Source organism: Osmerus mordax, chromosome 26 (assembly GCF_038355195.1).
Source record: "Osmerus mordax isolate fOsmMor3 chromosome 26, fOsmMor3.pri, whole genome shotgun sequence".
Taxonomy (NCBI): domain Eukaryota; kingdom Metazoa; phylum Chordata; class Actinopteri; order Osmeriformes; family Osmeridae; genus Osmerus; species Osmerus mordax.
The window spans coordinates 6,986,493-7,001,853 of record NC_090075.1 but is presented as its reverse complement, the minus strand read 5'-3'; the positions used below and the strand labels follow the sequence as shown (position 1 = coordinate 7,001,853).

The 15,361-nt window shown below is 41.6% G+C and overlaps 1 protein-coding gene across 1 annotated transcript in view; it reads right to left on the bottom strand.

Moving 5' to 3' along the window:
- The window catches only part of pex5la (peroxisomal biogenesis factor 5-like a), a 30,382-nt gene extending 25,347 nt beyond the window's left edge, over positions 1 to 5,035 (bottom strand). The window contains exon 1 of the mRNA XM_067229767.1: positions 4,922 to 5,035. Coding sequence (XP_067085868.1) covers positions 4,922 to 4,990 — 69 coding nt within the window. The 5' untranslated portion in view covers positions 4,991 to 5,035. The remainder of the gene's footprint in view (positions 1 to 4,921) is intronic.
- Positions 5,036 to 15,361: the final 10,326 nt, after the last annotated feature.

Sequence of the window (15,361 nt, the reverse complement as noted above, 5' to 3'; positions counted from 1 at the left end):
TGAATATATTGCATTCTGCACACATCTTGGCAGGCTCTCAGAACACTGTAGTATGAGGACCCCCATGGAAAGAAATACTTTCATTTCAATACTTTCTCATTGCATTTAAAATGTATGGATGCACATGATTTAATTTGAAACAGCATCACTATTTCCTACATTGACCACAAGGAAACATCTGGCAGTGAGTAATGATTTCCGTCACAATTGCGTAACTTCGGTTGAGGACATTTTCTGGAGAGTGATGCATTACACATAGGCGCCCTTGAAGGCCTCCGATCTGTTTAGTATCAAAAAGGGAAACTCGCCTATGCCAGTCTAAAACCTAGACTAAAGGCTGAAACCTTGTCTAAAGAGGATCCTGCATTTTGAGGCAGATCATCACTTAGCTGTTATCAGGAATCCCAACCCTGTCATTTTTGTGACAGACTGGTCCGACTTTAGGTCAGTCCCCACTCTATCAAAGGATTTACAGGAACGTTCCTTGACATACCTTTGGAGTTTTCAAAGATAGCATTTAAAGTATGGGATGACTGCATTGTATTTATATCAAGGTTAGGTATGTGCATCTAGAAAATGCAGTTATGAAAATAACTCATTTTAAACCATGTACCGGTAACTTCCAAATCTCTAAGCTAGTATCAAACAGAATGTGTTTTTGAACTTGAATAACGTATAATTGCAATTTCGGTTTCTTTGGCAAAATAAAACCAAAGGAACTAAATCACATTTCCAGATCATTCATATATCACTGATTTTGATTGAATGGATGTTCAATCGAGAAGATCTGTATTGATACCACTTTGCCTTTGATGGAGAACCTTGGGTTATTTCCAGTGAGCAGTACATAAACTATCATTGGTCAGGGTTTTGAAAGCACTTTGCCAGTGGTATGGTCCTTTCAAACTATGATAGAGACCACCACATATTCTTTGCTAATGAGACAAGGTGGACGAGCCAAATGCGCCAATTATAGATTTACCATCCTTTGGGAAAGCAGAACCCAAGTGAGTTGTTTACTGTCCTTCATGACTAATCTCTCTCTTTGTCTCTCTACCGCTCTCACTCTGTTTGATTCAAGGAGAAGGCTACCTTTTTTCCAGTACCTCGTGTGTTTTGCACCGACCTTTTGCTGAGCACATTGATACTTTGTTTACAAGTGCTTGAGGGGCACATTATTCATTGGAAAACTTCAGCTAATTGTGCTGCCTGGGCATGACTCCAAGAGAGCTCTCAGATGTTGCGGTCAAGGGAATCCTGTACCAGTTAAACTCGTAAGAGTGTTGAGGGCAGGGGGAGGTTGAGGGCGAGAGAGGGGAAAGGGAAGACAAGAGAGGAAGTACAGGATGATGGACGTGGAGTGGTGGGAGGAGTGTGTGTAGGAAAGCACAGAGCACCAAAAAAAAGCATTTTGTTTTGAGTCAGATGTTCTGGAGAACTGTTTCACTGAGAAGTATCGGTAACTTAAGGATATCTGTGAGCAGGAGTCATTCTGAATAATGCCCATCAAAGTCAGTGACTAAAGCTAAACTATAGCCTACCTACAGGGAGTCAGGTAGCTGAGTGGTGAGGGAATCGGGCTAGTAATCCGAAGGTTGCCAGTTCGATTCCCGGTCATGCCAACTGACGTTGTGTCCTTGGGCAAGGCACTTCACCCTACTTGCCTCGGGGGAATGTACTTACTGTAAGTCGCTCTGGATAAGAGCGTCTGCTAAATGACTAAATGTAAACTAAATGTACATACGGATGTGATTCTTGTCTATTAGCCAAGGAGACATAGTAGGATGTCACACTTAGCCTTAGGATACTAGCTGGCAAACACGGCATAGTGCATCTAGTCTTCCATCAGTGGGACTGAAGTCTGGATGTTACGTTTGTTCCTCTTCCAGTGTCCTCCTGCTTACTCAGCTCCAGTGAGATTGAAACTGATATCCTGACGTGAACATTCAATTCCTGTGCCTCATGGGAGAAAACAGCTGTGATATTTTGGTTGACTAAAATCTGAGTCATAATAAAAGTGAGATTATAGCAATGGAATAATATCATACTGTAATAACAAAACAGAGATGATATACTGGAAAGCTATTGAAAGTGGTCTTAGAAAATTAGAAATGCCATACAGTGCATTTAAGAGAGGGATTACCTCATCAGTGCCATTTTGTTCTGCATGAATGTGAGGGTTGAAGCTACTTTGCCTTGTGTTTTGCATAAAGTCTATGAACTTATTTGTTTAGTTGTTTTACCGGCTCTGACCTTTAACAATATCACTTTGCATCAGATAAAAGGCTCTGTCACTTTCGATTGGATTTATGGCTCTCGTCCACTTTACAGGTTTACATTGTGATTCGTCTGGGCGGGACTTCAGTACAGCAAGTTTTTAGGTTGAATGCAAATGTTTGATTTACATGGTATAGTGGACTTCAACCTTGTTTTATCCACTAAAGCAAAACCACAGCCAGTCCACTTGTGTGTTACACATGCTGAGAGATACTGAAACTACAGTACAGTCACAATCACTTCAATAGTTTACTAGTGAAGAATCTATTCCGAATGTCCAGGCCTAATCTGTTATTCTACATATGAACACAGTGAGAACACATATAACTGTTATGGGCTCTCATTATTTGTTGTTGTTGTCTGCAAATGCTTTTGATTAGAGATATGAAACAAAATATATGAGAAATATGATATGGTTAATGATAGAAACAGTAGATGCTGCTACAAAAAAAAATGCTTTGAAAATAACAGCTCAGGCATAAAATGCGCCTGACCTGTGATCTAAAATGCTGGCTAGTGACAGCCTGTGTTAGTGTGTGTGCGTCCGTGTGTGTGTGTGCGACCGTGTGTGTGTGTGTGTGTCTGCACATGGGCAGACAGCAAAGAAAATGAACGTGCATCAATGCAATGGAACTTGCAATGTATGCTGTACTATTTTTCAACGGTATTTATAGAAACATTCCATGTGATTGTGTAACAGTGAAAAGCCATTTTCCCTGCAGTAGCACCACAGGTCACGTTTTTCAAAAATCTGATTCTCGTATATAAAATAAAGGTAACTGAGATGTAATGGCCACATACTAACACTTACAGTCCAAAAAATGACGAGTGTGGAATTGGATCATCGGTTTTGTCGATACAATCTTTCTTAGCGGATTCTCCCTGGCAACAACCACTGACATCATTAAGAAAATATAGATGAAAGTGTTAAATCAGTCCTCAATTTACAGGCTTCAAGATTTTGAACACTCTCATGTCGACAGAGATAACGATTAAATTGTGAAGAAGGTGGTGGTGGAGAGGGGGAGGAGGGGATTTGCAGAGACAACAAAGTAATAAACAGTGCTCTGTGGACCCAGTGTCCTTTCGGTATAGATTTGTCTCAGTATTGGCATTGCTGCATGTTTGTCTGGCACCTGCTGTCAACTTTATCACCAACCTTGCCTGACTATTCTAATCCAATGAGCTACTCTATTTCCTCCTTTGGTCCCTTTTATGTTGATTGTAATATACAGTACACATGATCTTGCACTACAGTGATTGGCATGTTATATGTCAAGCGGGATGTACAGTGAAATGTTGTTCAATGTGGCATCACCAATGATTTTGATATCATCATTGATGAAAGTGAAGTCAAACCTCTCAGGTAGAAAGGAGACAGTATCCTGATCATTTGACTCTCCGTTTCAGTATCAGAGATGATATCTAGACATCGATCATTCCCTGGCTGGATTACCCAGTGTCCACTGAGAATGTTCCGGTGCGTTTACATTTCTGGCTACAAAAATGTCATCCATGATACAGCATAAAATTATATATTTTGGTCAATTAAACTCATTTACATGTCGAATATTACTCACAGTAAGTATGTGTCTTGCTTTGGGATATGGATTTTGGATTGACTCATCATATAGCATAAGCAATACATTTGAATCCTGAAATCTACTAACAATGCTGCAGGACATCTTTTATTAATACTTCATCACAACACACCAAAATACACACACACACACACACACACACACACACACACACACACACACACACACACACACACACACACACACACACGGCATACGTAGACACACACAAAAGCACACATACTATTTTCAGAACTCAAAACGGGTAAGAAATCTTACAATGGCATCTGCTACAGAAACACTAATACCCTCCACACACAGCAGCACTTCAAAGGCAAAGCAGGACTAAAAGACACCGAAATTCTGCAAAGAAGAATTTGTTTCATGAGCTTGAAGCCATGCTGAAACATGTCACATTTTTGGCCAAAGCCTAAAATAATTGCTGCTTATGAGGTGTAAACATGTTCTCTGGGAGTGGAAGTATTCTTGAAGTATACCGTAACCTAAAAAAATTGAGTCTCTATCTGAAAGAAAAAGACCCGGAATGGACTGTGCTGAAAAGATAAGGCTGATGTGGTAGTTGATTGCCAGTAAATGCACAGTAATTGTTACCAAAAAATGGAACAATGAGAGTGCTGTCTTTAAAGGACAGGTCTGGGGGGTAAAAGGGGGGAGACCTGTGCATTTACATTTTCTCATTACATCCACCAATGGATATCTGACTGATTATTTCACATTGTGTGGGTGCTGCAGGCTAATATATAAATATATATATATATGGCTAGTCAGTCTTGAGAGCTGCAAGTGGAATTCTTATTTGGTGATGTGTGGTGGATTTCTAAATGTGTTTTATACCCCATAGAGCAGCTGGAATAGTCAATCAAATCAATGCTGTTTTTCAATGCTTATGTTTACTACTACGGCAGAAGAATTAGGCTTACGGGTGGAGGGTAGCTATGGGATGTTTAAAGCCTTGCCATTGATTTGATCAGGCACCAAAGTAGGAAGGATTTGAGAGGGTGTGGGGGGGGGGGGAGAGGAGGGATTGCGATGGTTCTGCCCACCTTGGTTGTCACTGTGAGGAGGGGTATCCCTTCTGATGACGCCTTACTTGGTATCTCCTTCAGGACCATGGCAACAGTCTTATCTGCCGCCCTAGAGTCTTTCCCCTACAACAGTGAAATCAACAATGACTCGTGTCAGGACACATTTGACATCTCAGTGTACGTTTTTTTGCCCTCTTAATGACTTTAAGATGATATGACACCATGCGATAAACCATGGAGAGCTACCACACGAACATCGATTGAAAAACAAACCCACGACGACAGCAACACGTCGACAATGAAAGGGTTCACTGCATGATGGAAGGCTCACTCGGCGAAGATCAACACGCTGCACTCTGTTCTTTGCTGGGTTTCATTCAATCATACTATGTATTGGATAATGGGATGTTATGCAGATCATCACCAAAAAGCTGGTCACCCTCACTTGTTTAGATTGCATATTAAGTATACGTCTATTGGGTAGCGGACAAAGGGACACATGGTCATACTGGAAAGTCTCTCAGCAATGTGACCTCCATTAGTCGTCCACCCCCACTACCAGCCATATCCCCCCTCCCCCACTCCCAACCCCACACTACTGTACAATCCTCAGTGAAGTGCGTTGTCAAGCCTACAGCAACGATTATCTTAAGGTGAAGCTATGCTGTGTAACGGGGTCAAATGGATTTAAAAAGTCTTTTGTCATTTCCTTCAACACAAGTTTTTTTTCCAGAATCTAAGCAGCAAACCCATCATAAATGTATGAAAACATGAATAGCATTTGCACTACTTAGGGTCAAAAAGCATGAAAATTGCAATGACTGGGTAGATCAGAAATCCAAGACCATATTAATATAGCACATTTCAGACAAAAAATAATGCAAACTAAACGTAAAATAAAACTAAAATATGGAACCAATTGAAACATGAAGACATTAGCAAGGAAAGCAAATTGTCAAGTAACATCAATATAGCAAAAAAAGAAAGAGAGATCCGTTAGATAAAAGGTATGACCAAAAATGTAGTTTTTTTTTCTGATTCTCAGACAACTTTACAAACATAACAATTGTTCATGTCATTATCACTGACTTAACTTAACACCATGTGCAGGCATAATATTTATTTGGACATATAGTATACTGGAAAACAATGAAGTCCTTTTTGTATTTGTTTCACTTAACATTTCAGAATTAGTTTTTTTGCTCAACTGACTCTGCCAGTAAGCTACTGATATCATGGCACAAATATGTGGCATGGCCTCAACCTGGACTAACGCAGCCAGGCAGTGCCATGTCAGTAATAGACCAGATACTGCCACCTGTGCCCACGCTCCAGCTAAGTCAACCCAAATATAGGTCCAAGATACGTGAATTCATCAGTCTTGTCCTGAGAGACAATAATTAACAGAATAACACTTACTGGAGAGATTCTGTTAAATGAGAAAACATTTGAGTACACCTGATTTTCTTTTCATCTTTGGTATGGCTGATTACTTTTCCAGCAGAAATGAGGTGGGAGGAGGACATGTTGGTTATTATTCCGATGATTGTCGTGCCAGAATGTAATTGTGAATTGATTGCCCCATAATATTTTCTTTTTTTCCCATACATTTCCTCTGTCAGCTTTAGATATACTGCTACTGTATGACTCTCTGAGATACTGCTTATGGAGCCAAGCAGACGTGAACGTTTATATTGAGTGTTCTGGAACTTTCTTGGTCTTGAACCGTGAGCACATCCTTTTTAGATGGCGGTTGACTTTTGTCTGCTGGAAATTGATAGGAATTGAGACTTGTACACTTTCCTTAAAAGTGCCATCAGTAGTGAGTGTAAACAAACCAAAAAAACTTGGAAAATCAATAACATAAAATAAAACTCTCAATAAAATGTTTTGACCAAATACTTGTGAGCCACTATAGAATATATGAGTCTCTATAGTAACCATAGCAGCATGTAGAGTCAGAATCAGAGAGCTTTCTTAGTGCTGAGCAAAATGAAATCTCTGCCATGCTATTTACAGCCCAAGTATCGCTATATGCAAACATTTTAATCATCTGATTAGGTGTCATTGGTGGTCAAAAGAATAAATGATGATGTCTGTTTTGTTGCTGAGAAAATACAGTTATACTTTCCTGGTCATGAGACAGGATTAATCATTCCGAAATTATAGATTCCCTAGAAAGTAAATGTACATTCATGTAAGGGAATCCTAATGTGAAGGCTCTTCATCGCTTTATAAACTTGTTTTGTTGATTGAACACATGATGGTGGGGAAGACACAAGCTGATGACATCATTTGAGTATCTCCGTTTGGACTTTGTTTGAAGAAATATAGATTTGTTTAGGAATGTAAAATAAACATAAGCATTAAGTTTTAGTTAATGTCTCACTTCCATGGAAGATGGAAGGTTTACTTTTTGATAAGATACTGGTTTCATACAGCCATTCATGCGTGGCAAATCTTTCAATATTTGAAAGCTTACACACTAATTTGAACTTGTAACACATTTAAGATGGAAATGTTGACACTTGACACACAAGTGTTAAACTACAATAAGCTCAGAGAGTAACACTTGGTTCATTATTTTGTATTGTGTAACATTGAATACTACACTGCAGGAAATGTGTTATGCAGTTTCCCTTTATAGTCAGTTGACAAAAAACACTATTTTTAAAACCCTAGTAAAGGCTTTATCCCATAGGTGCGTGTTCACCAAATCATGATGACACAATATGATTAACATATTTGAATGCATGAATACTCATTCATACATTCAAACGACAACTTTACTATGAATGTAACGCTGTAAGCACGATGTCACATGGATTTGCTGGCCTGGAATGGCCACTTTGCAAACTGTCCCTGTTACATAACGGCAGCGTTGATAAAGCAGTTCCTGTTTGTCGCGTCTCCATCATGGCTCCCAGCATCCCCCCAACCCCCTTTCGCTTCAATTTATTGGATTCACGCCAGGCTTCAAAGGGAATCCATGAGCAATGACGAGATGGCAAGGACTCTAAGCAGACAGCCAATTACCCTGGTCGGAGATGAACCCAAAGTATTTGCACGCGGGAGGAAAACATCCCCCTCCTCTGCGCTTCCTCCTGACGCCTTGCAACACAATTGACAAAACATTTACGAAAGGTAGAGGAGCGGCGGGCCGTCTCCTCACGCTGAGAGGGACGCTCGAGGCGTCGCTAACGAATCCTGTGGAGACGCATTGGGAGCACGGAGCCCGCCGGGCTGCAAAGTTCAGCTTCCAAATGGGGACGTGATCCGTCCCCGGAGTACCCTGCAAATGGGGGGCCGTCACGCCCCCCCCCCCCCCCCCCCCCCCGCCTCGGCTGTGCTGGGGCACGCTGGCTGTTCTCAAACGGACTAACACGGTAACATGCATACACAGGTTGGCCATATTTCAGCTGGAGTCGTGAGAAGTTTGAGCTGGGGCAGATCGACTTGTGGTTCAGCTTGTTATAGCATTTGGGAATACACAAGCTGTTCGTGTGAGCACCTTTTCCGCAAGCATTCTCACGGTCTTAATGCTCAGGCTATGGTTAATAACTACCAATGCCTTTTTGATGAATCTACAATAAGTAAATAATTAACTCTTTGCAAATCTTTAGCCACAACAGGATCTTCTTCAAGATGTCATGGTTTGGTCCACAGTTTATTTTTATTTTTATGTGACAGGTCCAGCATAGGTCCCAATAGAAGTGGAGAGAGACATGGTTCTGTGGGAGATATCAGGGATCTAGGGAACACAGACAGAACCTTCTCTCCACAGTTCCGAGAGATTGAACCTTACTTTAAAGACCTAAAAACGTATTTCCAAGACAAAAGACCTATAGTCTCAATTCACCTCTTGGCTCTGACTTCTGGTGTTTGCCTCCAGATTCTGGGGCATGTACAGCCCAGCACAAATGACTGCTCCCTGGGCTGCTTATCATCCTTAGAGCGTGCTTCAGTACATATCTTCTACTGCCAAAGTGGTTTGGGAAGACTTCCAAAGGCTGATGATAAATCCTTGTTTGCCATGCAAAGAATGCTTAGGTCTGAAAACGACTGTAAGTCCTTAAAGAACTGTTTTGAATTGAAACTGCCCAAACACAGCTAACCGACAGTAAGTGAAGCTGACACTTCGGTTAGTGTATGTTAGTGCAGCTGGGACCAAGTTTATCTCTAAATGATCTACATTGATTTGACATTACTGAAGTGTGCACAGCCTTTATTCCACAAACTTTTTATTTTTTATTTTGAGTGTCTTTTAAATTATTTTGCCATTCCATGATCATCATTTCCTGCATAGCTGAAGTACACTTCAGGCCTATGAACTAATTAGAGCCTAGGGAGATTGAAACAGAAGCTGATTTTAATTGTCTCCTTCTCACATTTAATGTCATCTTATGCAACATTAGTAAATATTTATGAAAATGCTAGAAGCAGTCAGCAGAACCAATTGTTCTCTAAGAAGGATGTTTTCCCCTAGAACACGGTTCAGAAAGTACAGCACAGCTAAATGTTGCAAAGTGCAGAGGACTATGAATCATCTAACTGAACACAGAAACTTGTGATTGGCACCAGTCTTAAACCACATTGATAGGTTAGGAATGGATTGGGTCCCCGGAAACAATATTCTGACTGGATGCTAATCATGGAAAACAAATCCATTATAAACAGAGACCCAATAAAAGCTAGAGAGAGAGAAAGAAAAGCAGATATACTTCAAACAGACACATTTGTAAAGAAAACAAATTCAAGCAACTTGAAGTTGATGCCCATTTTTCAGAATGTTTTCTTGTGTTTTTAGTTTGACGGTTACAGTGAGAAAAACATTCATTTAAATGAAACATTGAGTTTACTATACGTACACTGTTTACACAGTTTCATGCACCAGTGTTTTTCACCCATTTGTTACCAGTGATAACTGTAAAACTGTTTACCAAAGAGGAATGTCTTCTAAACTGGTGGGACAGACAGGTCTGTGTGGATTAAGCTTAGTTGCTGTTTTAAATCCAACAAAAAGGGTTTTGAAGCGATTTGCTCAAATCTGCCCTGTTGTGTGTATGTTTGTTTGTAGTCCGTGCACGAGTCGCTTAACCCTCTAACGACAGCATTAAGAAGCAGTGATATTTAGCATGAGACTAAAGCACATCTCAGGGTCCCTCACAGGACCCAAACATGGTTATGGCCGCTACAGTAGCAAGAGTTAAAATACATTTTCTGTGAAAAGACTTAAGAGCTTATGAAATGCACGCTGCCAGCTATCCATTACAATGTTGGACTTGTTGTGTTGCCCTGAAAGGATACAACTTTCTCTAATGAAACGCAGTTCACACTGTACTGTATACTGCCTAGATATTGTAGTATGCATACCACCCCCACTAGTCTGACTCCCCGTCAGGATCAGAAATACCCTTTCCACCAACTTCTAACTCCCGTGAACTGCAGCACTGACCGTTCTGTCTTGAGGATAACCTTCTAACCGGGAGTGGAGTCAAAAATGAAGGGAGGCTCTCTAAGATTCAAGTGGACAGTAATGTTTCATAATGGGAGGGTTGCTGAGGGGCGGAAGGGGGGGTGGGGGGAGGAAGGGTGGGTGTGTGTGTGTGGGGGGGATTGTTCGTTTTGAGGAAATCCTCCTGTGGGGATGGAAACCGGCAGGTTGCAAGGCCAGCTCAGCAAATGGCCTAAACGGAAGTCAGCGGCATCAGGCAGCCAGACTATTGCGGACTATTGCCCACTCATCCGCATGCTCTTTGACGAGAGGTACTGTACCTGGGCTCTGCGAACCCGCTTGGTCTAATGAGTACACACTGAGTACCTCTCGGCTCTGCATTGTGGCGTTGTCTTTCATTCTGTCACAGCGAGGGCTGGCCAAATAAAGAAGAGGACTGTGTGGAATTGGAGGGAGACAAGCTGCCTTCTCGGAGTGGATTCTTCCACTTGATTTGGTATTCGAGCGTCTGGCGAGTGGCACAGCTGAAAATCCCAAGTGGTTTTTGACTTCATGTTATTTGAAACTACTCGCATGAATCCAAAAAACGGAGAGAGAAAAAAAACTCTGTGGGGCTCTTTAATGATGACAGTGTTTTTCAGCATCTCAAAAACAGGTAGCGAATATATTTCACACACGACTGGAGTAAGGACTGAAATGTGTGTTTTGTCTTTTCCAGCAATTGTCAAGGAGCCTTGCTGCAATAATAAGCCGTAATTTTAATTCTAATCCTAAGAGGGGGTGCAAATGATTCACACACTGCAGAACGCACTTCCAAGCTTCCGTTCTGAATAACAAAGTAAGGATGAATCATGGATAGCAAAGTGCGAGTCTGACCTTTTAAAATCAGTTTATTATTGAGCAACAGAAAGGATTTGCTCCTATAGACGGTGACATCACACAGACAAAGGCAACACGGCCTGGTACATAGTGACCCTCTCCAGCAGACAAGCTGGGGAATGCCATCGCCCCTTTCAACCACTTCCTTTCATGTCGAGTCTGATAAGACAAAGTCCAATTTCTCGATGAACAGACATATACAGTTAGTGTAACAACAGATGTGGTGTTGCTGTCCAGCTTTCTGTACATCAGACCTTTTGTTGTGTAAAAGTGAGAAACGTTGGCTCTGGCAGAGAGATCAAGCAGAAAAGCAAAAAGGCCCTATACTAGTCAACTCAGAAATCTCATCCCAGTTTTTCTCGGATTCTGATTAATTAGCTAGTAATGAACACACATTCTGATTAGTGAGTGAAATGGATTGGTTAAGAGGCTGAAGATTTTAATGAAACGACGGGAACACAAAGTTTTTATTTTTATTTATTTGAGCTAATGAAGTAATGGGCTTAATGACTCAAACACTTTATGGCCTGCTCAACAAACTCTTATCAGACACTCAGTCATCAAGCTAAGTATGATGAATGACCGGAATGTTTGTTGAGCCACTTTGTGTAGCAAGGCCATTGGCAGAAATGAGAAGTATACAATAAAGCCGTCAACTTCTATCAGTATTTGTCCACGATAGTTATCGTCTTCATCCATCATAAGAAGATGCTGACGAAAAGTAAAGACTAAAAACTCATACAACCGTAGTGAGGTATCGTTTTAGACACTCAGTGACTCAATGATTCAACTTTTAGAAGCCTTCTACACCATTAAATAAAGTCTCAGCTTGAAAACGTTTTTAACAGGGTATACATTTAGCTGTAGTATCCAAACACCCTTGCTGCTCTGAGATAACCCTCTCTGAGGTGGACTGACTTGAACCTCCCTGTTTCTCGTTTCAGAACTACTCTAACATGACAACAAACCAGACAATGCCAATCGGAAAAAAACAAGGTATTAAATAATAGGATCAAGGTTTCTCCCGAGCTCCTAATTGCCGTTTTCGGTCCAACAAACATGTCTGCAGGGTCCACTTAGAATTTGAACCTTTCAGCAGAAAAGAGCTGTTCTATCCCCGGAACTGCAGTGCCCCTGTGGTTTGTGGAGGGAAAACAATATGCTGCGAGGACTGTACCTTTCACCATTAGCTCTCTCATGCAGCCATAACACTGAAATGCTGTCGCTAGACGCTCCCCGAAAAAAGCCTGCGTTTAGAGACTTGAAGGATTGTGTGGATTTCGCTTCCCTGCAGTTGGTCGATCATAGCTTGAATCAAAATCTCTCTGTATTTTTATCAGTCTAGCACCTTGGCCGGGGGATGGAACATGACATCCATAAACCCAAAGATCACAGTAGGAACATGACATCCATAAACCCAAAGATCACAGTAGGAACATGACATCCATAAACCCAAAGATCACAGTAGGAACATGACATCCATAAACCCAAAGATCACAGTAGGAACATGACATCCATAAACCCAAAGATCACAGTAGGAACATGACATCCATAAACCCAAAGATCACAGTAGGAACATGACATCCATAAACCCAAAGATCACAGTAGGAACATGACATCCATAAACCCAAAGATCACAGTAGGAACATGACATCCATAAACCCAAAGATCACAGTAGCAATACTTGATGTGAAGGAAAATTGTGGTGTACAGTATGTAATAAAACTGAGATTTTGTACTGTTACAGATGTAGCCCAGAAATAATTCCGTGATATCATATGATATAACTTCATATTGGACCTTAAGCTAGACTTCAAATTGCATTCTTGTCTGGTTTCAATAAATAAGAATCCTCATACACTCATACACACAAATGGTTGCAAACGAAATCCGTCTAATCAGAAGCAATGGCACTTTCCAGAACATTCAAGTACAAACTGTAATGTACAAAGACCCGGAAAAGAGAACATGATACAGGACTCAGCCAGTGAGGGGGTCATGTTCTATGACTTCAATACAGTATCCCCTGGCGATTTGCTGGCCCTGTAACATGAACATGGAACCCAACCTCTTGTTCATGAAACATGCATACAACACATTGTATGTGAAAAAGTGTCTGTTTTGACTGACACACCGATCGCATACTGATCGCATACAGCTCACGGGAGAGGAGGAGATGATGGATATAGTGGGATTAAAAAACGAATTAAAGTGTCAAATAGACTTGCTTGTTCCATCCTCTCCGCGTACGCTCTCATATCGATGCTAAGGGCCTAACATGACTATTAGTATCTTTCATAGACACTTTCAGTAAAATAAGAACAATCGTCTCTTTACCATTAGCAACTCTCTCTTAACCAAGGCTGACATTTCAGTGTACCTACATTTCTTTGAATTATACTATTAATGGTCTTCTTATTTGCTGTAATACACCCTATTTTCATGTCTAAGTGAACCAAATGGATTTTAGAACCCTCCATGATGGCCTCGGTATACTTTACCACACTTAGAGTGAGCTGAAGGTAGGCTTTTAGCTGTGTTTACCCCGTCCTCTTCTCGTTCTCTTCCCGTCCTCCCCCTCTCTCTTATCTATTCCCTTGAGAGTAAGATGCCTTCCTTATCAGGTTGTGTGGCACCAAATAATAGGCATGGCTTTGTCTTCCCTCCCTCTCCTCCCTCTCCTGCCGAATTGGGATCGATGCACTCCCTAGACTCTTCCCTTGCTCCTCGTGTTGTCTGTCGCAGGGCAGACGAATGGACTCCAACCTTTCGAGCTTTTCCCTTTTCCCTTCACTAAGAAGTGCGCGACCACTGATGGTGTTCTTCATGATGCATGCCTGTCATGACAGTTCTTCATGGTCATGTGAGGCACAGCGAGCACATGCGCTGGTGGAAGACGTGCATGCGGGGCTGCCTTGGTCGGGAACTTCCTGTTAGTACACACGTCAGCCTTGAAGAGTGACAGCTTCATTTATTATTCATGAGATACATCTCTTTGGTTTTCTGCACTTTGTGGAGGACCTCGTCAAACTCAAAGCAGTGCATGTTCATGACTTGACTTGTACAGCTGTATGACACCTTGTGTTGGTAATTCCTTTAATTGTTTTTGCATATTATTTGACTGGGACAGTTAAACCTCATCCTCATCTGGACCAATAGTCCTGTGGTCACCTCAATAGGTTGTCTTTGAATTTGTTAGAGGCAGTATTGTACAACCTCCCTTAACGTAAATCCCTTAAAGGGATGCAGGTGGCTGAGTGGTTAGGGAATCGGGCTAATAATCTGAAGGTTGCCAGTTTGATTCCTGGCCGTGTCAAATGATGTTGTGTCCTTGGGCAAGGCACTTCACCCTACTTGCCTCGGGGGGAATGTCCCCCCGACTTACTGTAAGTCGCTCTGGATAAGAGCGTCTGCTAAATGACTAAATGTAAATGTAAACCCTTGTGTTATCTTCGGGTCATTCTGACCCATCAGTCATTGTGACCCACCGTCGTATTGCGACAACTTTATACCGCATACAAAAACAAAGTGAAGCATTTTCTTTTAACCGTCGGGCTGTCTCAGACCCCCCACATTGCGAAGGTTTAAAAGAAAATGAATTTATTTGGTTTTGTATTGGGTAAAATTGGGTAAACACAACGATGGTTCCTTGTGAACCTTTGGGTCATGTGACCCGAAGGCAGCACGTAGGTTCATATTTTTTCTTAAGGTCATCGGAATGGTCATGTCCATGGTCATCATCAAAGTCAAAATATTCATTCACTCCATGGTTGCGGGCACCGTCTAGCCCTTAACAACCATGCTGAAGTAACCCGAAGGTTTGCCTGTGACAATGTGGGGTACCATTTCTCTCCCAAGCTTGCTGAGCAGGTGTGTGTAGTTTAAAATAAACATGCAAACGCTGCATATCATTACTCTTATCTTCCCCGCCGAGGGCGGGGCAACAGGGTGCACCGAGGAGCAAATTAGCATGACGAATGAGCGTGTCCGGCCTGAGAGCGTGCCACTGCCTTTGGTCTTCGCAGATGGCTAATGTATTTATGAGCGCGTGTCTAGTCCTACAAAGGCAACATGATTAGGGAGAGCGCCGAGTCGCTGTTACCGCTTCAAAAATGGAAGGGGAA